The 8,008-nt window shown below is 47.4% G+C and overlaps 2 protein-coding genes across 2 annotated transcripts; both read left to right on the top strand.

Annotated features, from left to right (window-relative positions):
- The first annotated feature begins 319 nt into the window (after positions 1-319).
- LOC100278133 (uncharacterized) lies at positions 320-1,128 on the top strand. Its single transcript, NM_001151507.2, has one exon. The coding sequence runs from the start codon at positions 421-423 to the stop codon at positions 835-837; it is 417 nt and encodes a 138-aa protein (NP_001144979.1). The 5' UTR covers positions 320-420; the 3' UTR covers positions 838-1,128.
- Positions 1,129-1,898: 770 nt separating this feature from the next.
- On the top strand, positions 1,899-7,158 carry LOC100285210 (uncharacterized). The gene is made up of 4 exons (NM_001158104.3): positions 1,899-3,139; positions 4,399-4,645; positions 6,357-6,503; positions 6,602-7,158. The coding sequence occupies exons 1-4, from the start codon at positions 2,028-2,030 to the stop codon at positions 6,824-6,826; spliced, it is 1,731 nt and encodes a 576-aa protein (NP_001151576.2). The 5' UTR covers positions 1,899-2,027; the 3' UTR covers positions 6,827-7,158.
- Positions 7,159-8,008: the final 850 nt, after the last annotated feature.

Below are 8,008 nucleotides of genomic sequence, written 5' to 3'. Positions count from 1 at the left end.
AGACCCGCAGGAATCCGAATCGAATCACAGGTGCCCCGACAGCTCCCATCAATCAGAATCAGGGGGGGGGGGGGGGGGCAACAGGCAGCTGGGCGGACGAGAAATCCCGCGGGCGCCCCCCGGGACAGCGACGCGCCCCCGGGGTCTGGGACTCCGGGTGCGCCGCCCACCGTGTCTCCAACGCACAGCACAGGGCCACAGTACGACGCTGACGCGAACCCACCTCCTCTGTTCTTATCGGGAACCCGAACCTGTCGAAAAGCCCATCCGCGCCGCGCGTAATAAAGACGCGCGCGGGCGTCCACGAAACGAACGCCAACGCCTCAACCACCTGTGGTGGCTTCTCCTCTCCCCGCTCCCCTCCTGCCCCTTCCCTTCGTCCTCAGATCCGCCGATCCCCCGCCCCTGCGCCTCCGTCTCATGATCTCTGCGCCTCTGCGGGTGCCGGCGCCGAAGGCTGCCGCCGGGGGTTCGTTCCTGCTCGGCGCGTCCTCCGTCGAGTCCAATCCCAATCCCAAGCCCAGCAGGATCCGCTGCGCCGCCGCCACGCTGTACGAGGTCCTGGGCCTGCGCGCCGGCGCGACGGGCCGGGAGATCAAGGCCGCGTACAGGCGCCTGGCGCGGGAGCGGCACCCGGACGTGGCGCACGCGCCCGGGGCCGCCGCCGAGTTCGCCCGCCTGCACGACGCCTACGCCACGCTCTCCGACCCGGACAGCCGCGCGCGCTACGACGGCGGCGGCGCCGCGCCCGCGGCGGCGGTGGCGAGGCGCCCCTGGAGCGGCGCCGTCTACGGCCGGCCCCGACGCCGCACATGGGAGACGGACCAGTGCTGGTAGTAGAGAGTAGAGAGGCACAGCCAAGAGCCCCACGCGCTTCTTGTCTGTCTGTAGAATAGTTAGACCTCCTGCCGCCAGCCATGCGGCCATGGCGGCTCACCTTGGACTTTTTTTTTGGTTTCGGTGGCCATCCATGTAGCGTGATTTTTCGTTTTCCTTCCTCCACTTGCCCTTGTACCTGTGTGCTGTGGTCTTGACTTCTTGAGATGTAAATACTAGTACTTGATGAGATGGTTGGAGGAGTAGCCGCCCTGCCTCTGTTAATTCTAAATAATCCAAGCTGTTCTCTCCTAATACGCCCGCGCGGTTCAGATTTTCTTGGATGGCCAGAAGGGTCCAGGAAACGCTGCGCTTCAGTCTGTCTCGTTCATCCAATGCCGCGGAGAGCGGAGGCAGGAAAATTGACCGCAAGTGCAGTGCAGTGCAGGAAGAGCGAGAATGTTCCACGCCAAGCCGAGCAGGTTTCTTGTCCCAAAGGTCAGACCTCTCCATGCCAATTGGCAAATGGCAAGCCAGAGGTTCCTCTGACCCCAATGGAGACAATGGTTATGTTTCAAAAGGAGGTTCCTCTGACCCCAATGCAGACAATGGTTAGGTTTCAATAGCTAAAATGTCGAGTCAGCTTGTAAAAAAATTCAAACGAGACAATCCGAGTCAAGCCGAGTCGACCATAAACCGAGCGAGACAAAAACGAGCAACGAACATTTCGTACAACCCTACATATATCATACAATTTGTTTTCTGCTATATTTTCTTTTTTCACATCCTTGACTGACTTAGACGGGCTCCAATGATGCCCGCTCACGCCCCTCCCTCCTAGCAGCGTGTACCATTGGGGGAGCACGGCTCCAACGGTGCACGAAGAGGGTGCACAACGTTGGCCACTCCGTGTTAGGGGAGCTAATCTCCCCCTTGGCCTTGAGTTAATCAGTGGTATATAAGTTATGAAATTAATCATTGGCAATAAACAGGCCGAGAAGAAGTTTCTGGGCTGACTACGTCGGCCCAACAACAAATAAACGCAGCGGATTAGCCCGCTAAATCATGTCACTCCTGGCACGACCGCACCCGCACGCGCCACGCCGCGCTCGCCTTTTCCCTGCAGCCGGCGCCGCTCCGCGCCCCATTTCCAAAACAAAACAACCCCAAGTCCCCAACCCAGTTTCAAACAAACTAGATCCGCGGCGACCATGCGGCGCGGCGGCGGTCGCCGGTTCCCCAAGCCCTCCTTGGCGCCCTCCACCGCGGCCGAGGCCACCCCGGCGCTGGACGCCAGCGTCATCCGCAACCTCGACTCCGCCTTCTCCCGCCGCGACTCCGACGCCAACAGCCTCTGCAGCAGCCGTCCCGCTTCTACCGTCGGCGCCATCCTCAACTTCTCCGACCGCGCCACGCAGGTCGCCGCGCTCCGCGTCGTCAACACATTCCTCGCCCCCGCCGTCACGCTCCGGGGGCCTCTGCCCGCCGCGCGCGACATCCAGGCGGCGCTCCGCCTCCTCGTCGACCGTCTCCACTTGCCCCGCAACGACGCCACATTCGATGATGACCTCATCCAGGACCTTCGCCTTCTCGGATGCCCCTACAAGGTCACCCGCTCCGCACTCAAGGCCCCCGGCACCCCGCACTCGTGGCCGGTACTGCTCTCCGTACTCCACTGGCTCACCCTCCTCTGCCACTCCCAAGGAGACGACCCGGATGCCCCGAGCGGCCCATCCGACGATCTCTTGCTCTACATCACCCAGTCGTACTCCCACTTCTTGTCGGGGGACGACGCCGCCGTCGAAACCGTCGACGAGGAGTACGCCTCCAAAGCCCGGATGACCGGTGAGGCGTACGTTGCAACGGCTCGTGCCCTGGAGAAGGAGGCTGAGGAACTGGAGACCCAGGTGAATAAGCTCATCTCGGGTCCCTCGCGGCGGGAAGCACTGGAGTCAGAGAAGGAGGCCTTCAATGCTGATATTCACAAGTTCGACGCAGTGGTGAATGCTTGGAAAACTAAGTTCAATGAAAGGGAACAATCGTTTGGGGATTTGGAGAAAGAGTTGGAGGCAAAAGTGTCGGACACCCAGCGCGCTGCTGCTGAAATTCAGGATCTATTGAAACAAGTGGATGCTCAGCCGGTGAATGTGAAGGATGTGGATAGAATGCGTAGGGAGATGCAGGCTATTGAAGATGACATTGCCAACGCCGAGAAGGGGAAAACAGCACTGGAGGATAAGGTCTGGGAACTTGAAGCTAAGCTGGTTACCAAGCTTGAGGAGCTTGAGAGGCATGCTGAGCAGTGCAACCAGGCCCTCAAAAAGTACGAACATGCTGCAGTATCTTCTATATTTTCTAAATTTTATTTCTCCATTTTATTAGAAATTGCCTATAGGTACACCTAAGAACAACCAATGCTAACCATACCATTCTTATTTACCTATTATTGGTTCTTTTTTTTGGTAGCAAATAATCCTTTCAATTCTGATGAAGAAAACTATATATAATCATTCATTTGAATATTTAAGTCAAGTGCCATGATCTAGATTCTTGTTAAAATTTATTAGCTCAAAACTCTTAGTATTCCGGGAGAAACATTTTGCTCCGTATAGATCTTTAGGCCTTATATAGTTGTGGTCCCCCAAAAAACATAATTTTCTTAATTGTTTTTTGTTTCAAATATGTTTTGTGGTCCTAAAAAATCTTAATTTACCATAGTCTACATTGTTACTCCTGTTGTTGGCATGTCCCTTTATTTGTGCTCATTATAGTTCTGTATGACTTATATAAATTAGTGTTTATGCTTCATAAGGGTTAGTTTGTTAACGTTCACTTGTATTTATGAATCTGAACTTTCGTGAGTGGTTTTATTAGACATTCGAATGCTTGATCTTTCAGTTATTCTTGAGTTTAAATGGGTTCAAATTTACAATGCTGCTATCTATCTGCAATCAACAAAATATTGATTGCATGAAAGTTTAATCAGCTTGACCTTATAACTTTGGTGTTCATCTATTTCGATGTTTTTCCTGATCACAATGATTTGTATATAATTCAGAGAACCACAAATAACTTAAAATCAAAACCATTGTAAAGAAAGTCAACGCACAATGTGAAATGTAATTTATGTACAAAATATATTGTTTTATACTTTTATTATGTTTTCTTAATTTTTTATTGCCTGGTCCTAAGACTTCAACAAATTTAATAATGTGGAGATGTGGACTGGACATGGAGATTAGTATATGTCTATATGATAATTTTGGACAGACAAATTGAACTTTGTGTAATATGTGCGAAACAGTGAATCCTGTAATTTTACACTGAAACTTATTGACTGATTTTGAAGTCCAACGATTAGTTTTCAAGAATTTTTTGGGAAAAACATTTCACTAAACTTTTGGGGCTTCGAATAGCCAGCTGGCATCGTGTTCTGTTTGCTGTTGTGTTTACTAAAAGCAAACAAGTTCGAAATGTTAATTTTTTACTGTGGTTCTGCTGTTTGTATTTGCTTCACTAGCTCCTTTTGTTAGTTCTGTTTGTATTATGTGCTCATTTTCACACTTCTGGGCCACTTTTCAGGTTGAAACCTACTGTTGCTTTTCAGTACATGATAGATTCAAAAGGATCTTCTCCTGCTGAGATGCTAGGTACTGGTTACAAAACAGTACTAAAACCTGCACTTCTGGCTCATGCTGAGGAGAACAAAAGGATCTGTCTCTCAAATCTTGAAAACTTAAATGATCTACAGAAGCAGCTGCAAGGAAATGCTAAGGTTCTAGAGGAGGAAAGGAATAATATTTCCAGTCTCCAGGAAAAAAATGACGAAGTCAGTCCATCTTTTCAAGCACTACATTACATTTTATAGCATATAGAGTAAACTTGATCTGAAATTATTTTGTCCTTACTCTTCTATTTGTATTGGCCAAATGATCTACCCATCACATTTTTGATCGGAATATAAAACTTCATCAGGGAATTGCTGCAGTTCCCATTTTTTTAAATCGATTACTTCAGCTACACATTTTAGGTGACCAATGTTTTCTAGTGATATTGTGATGATATATCGATAAGACAATTAGTCAGATGTTGATGTAGTTTCTAGAGTCAGCTGTTCAACTTGACAAAGCTTTACTGCTGATCCTTTTAGTAATCTATTAGCTGGATTAATCAGTAATCAAACCTTTTTGAGCTGATCTTTACTGAAATCAGGAAGAATAGTGCTTTGCATAAATGGGTTGTGCTTTATTGCCCTGGACATATTTACACATCAAATTTGTGGTGAAAGACCCCAAGTATTTAAATTCAATTAATTATGATTAATTGGCACTGTTATTGGAAATTGATGTTTGGATTTTAGGTCATGAATTATACTTTCATGTGTTGTGATTTGACTTGAGGGTTATCTAATCTCTTGCTTTTCTAATGCTACGCCTATTTGATTAGAGAAACGGACAGTGGGCATAATGCCATCATAGTTTGCTAAGAGCCTAAGAATGAGGCAGATGTCCTACCCTCCTTTTATCTCATTTTATGGTGGTGTTTGGTTTCTAGGGACTAATTTTTAGTCCCTCTATTTTATTCCATTTTAGTCTCTAAATTACCAAATACGGAAACCAAAACTCTATTTTAGTTTCCGTATTTAGCAATTTAGGGACTAAAATGGAATAAAATGAAGAGACTAAAAATTAGTCCCTAGAAACTAAACACCCCCTATATTTACGCATGAAACTTATGGTGAAGTTAGCACAAAGAATGGCTTCGATTAATGGAAGTTCATTTGTGCTGTTAAATGTTAATAAATTTGATTTTGGATTTATGTCATCGATTATACTGGTATGTTGTGACTAGACTTTACTAAATCAAACTTCTCTAACTCTGACCACATTTATAGAAAAGTGCATCAATATCTACAACAACAGCAACAAAGTCTTTTAGTCCAAAGCAGGTTGGGTAGGCTAAAAATGCATCAGCATCTGCAACATCAAATTTGTTTCATTACGTTTTCCATGAGATGTCTTTGTTTATTTATTTGAATTTGTAGATGTTAATGTAGTTTTCTAAAAACTCATTCATAATAATTGGAGAAATTTGATATAAGAGTACATGACAACGCCGAAGTGAACTATAATTTAGAACAGAGGGAGTAAGTGGGTTCCGTCCAACCTTCATCTGAATTTAGGACTTCTATGAATGTGGTGGAGTTGATGAGTATCTTGAAGTCAATATCAAATTTAGAGTCAACAAAGAATATGCCGATCAGTCAAGTGTTGAAACAGTTGTCAGATATTTGAAATTGGATTATTTCCCTTCTATGTAGGACCGTTTAATCTATTATGTTATTCGGGTTTGCATCCTTTTTTGGGTGTTCATGAATTTCTTATCCCACTCTTTTCATGGTGATTCTAGAGTCTAAACAATTGTCGATATGCACAAGTGCTTGGTCCTGGCTTTTACCTACCATACAGTTCAAGTTTATCTGGACGACAGTATTCATTGCAAAATAATAAAGTTGAATCTCTTTATCTGCTGTTGTCTAGATCGTTGCTCGTTTGAATTTACTGGATCGTGAAATTATAAATGATGACTCAAGATTCACATCTGAAGCTGCACAAATGAAAGATGAGTTGGAGAAAAAGAAGAATAGTTTGATTTCTGCTGAAAAGCAGGCAGATGATTTTCTTAAGGTACTTCTTACCTCTTGTTTTGTTAATACTTAAAACACATTCCTTTATTAGTTTAGCACATTGGAGTAAGATAATTCAAACGAAATTTGATTTGGTAGAAATCGGAGAAGAGGCTCCAAGATGTAACACTTAAAGTTGAAGAAGAAACTCAGGCAGCTGCTAAGGAGCTGCTGGAGCTTCTTGATTCCATGGCTGAACATAAAGAGTTCATGGAAACAACAATTGCTCAGAGGAGGAAGGACCTCTATGAAACTGCAGATTATATAGCATCTGTGGCATCCAAGACAGTCATCACCCAAGTACCGAACCCTGCTGAATCCTGATACCTGAATTATGCAGTAATCTTTTCGCATAGAAAGTTCATCATAGCAGGCCTGCCTACCGTGGCAGCCTTCTCTGGCATGTAATATAAGTTGAAGTTGTCCCACTTGAAGCTGTGGTCTTTTTTGGCCTTGGACTTTGGTTTGCGTTCTGGTGAGGTAGTAGTTGGTATGTTCGGGCTTCAATCCTAGATGTCATGAAACTGTTGTAATTTCATTGCTTCAGTAATGAACTTTGGATTGGTCCTCTGTGAAAAAGTACCCAACCCTCTTGGTGTTTGTTTCAGCTTTATGAACCTGCTTCTGCTTTAGAAAAACACAAACAAGTTCAGTTTTGTTTCTACTTATTAGAATGTGAACACCTAACCCTAATCAGGGTTGGGTGTGGTATTAATAGACTTGGGTAATTGGGCCTGACCCATTACAAAGGGGTGAGATGGTAATTACATGGGGAAGACCCCAAACCCTAGACGGGTATTCTAACACCCTCCGCAGTCACAACTCCTGTACAGATGTTGAGATTGGATTGAAAGTCTAAAAATACACTCGACGGTAACCCCTTGGTGAAGATGTCGGCGAACTGCAGCGTGGTGGGGACGCTGAGAACCCGAACGTCACCGGCAGCGACACGCTCGCGGATAAAGTGCAGGTCGATCTCCACGTGCTTCGTGCGCTGATGCTGCACAGGGTTGGTGGAGAGGTAGACCGCGCTGACGTTGTCGCAGTAGACGAGGGTGGCGCGCTGGAGGGGACTGTGGAGCTCGTGGAGGAGCTGGCGCAGCCAGGAGGCCTCTGCCACGCCGTTGGCCACGACACGGTACTCGGCCTCAGCGCTGGAGTGAGAGACGACGTGCTGTCGCTTGGCGGCCCAAGAGACGAGGTTGGCGCCCAGGAACACGGCGTAACCGGAGGTGGACCGGCGCGTGTCGGGACAGCCAGCCCAGTCAGCGTCGGTGTAGACCACGAGCTCCGACGTCGGGGATGGTCGGAGTAGGAGGCCGTAGTCGAGGGAGCCGCGGAGGTAGCGCAGAATCCGCTTGAGCGCGGTGAGATGGGGCTCCCGCAGAGTGTGCATATGCAGGCACACCTGCTGGACGGCGTATGCGATGTCGGGCCTGGAGAAGGTGAGGTACTGGAGCGCGTCGGTCAGGCTCCGGTAGAACGTCGCGTCGGCGACCGGAGGCC

This window comes from Zea mays, chromosome 1 (genome assembly GCF_902167145.1).
Source record: "Zea mays cultivar B73 chromosome 1, Zm-B73-REFERENCE-NAM-5.0, whole genome shotgun sequence".
In the NCBI taxonomy this organism is placed as follows: Eukaryota; Viridiplantae; Streptophyta; class Magnoliopsida; order Poales; family Poaceae; genus Zea; species Zea mays.
The sequence above is the reverse complement of the archived record's forward strand: the minus strand, read 5'-3'. Positions and strand labels throughout refer to the sequence as shown.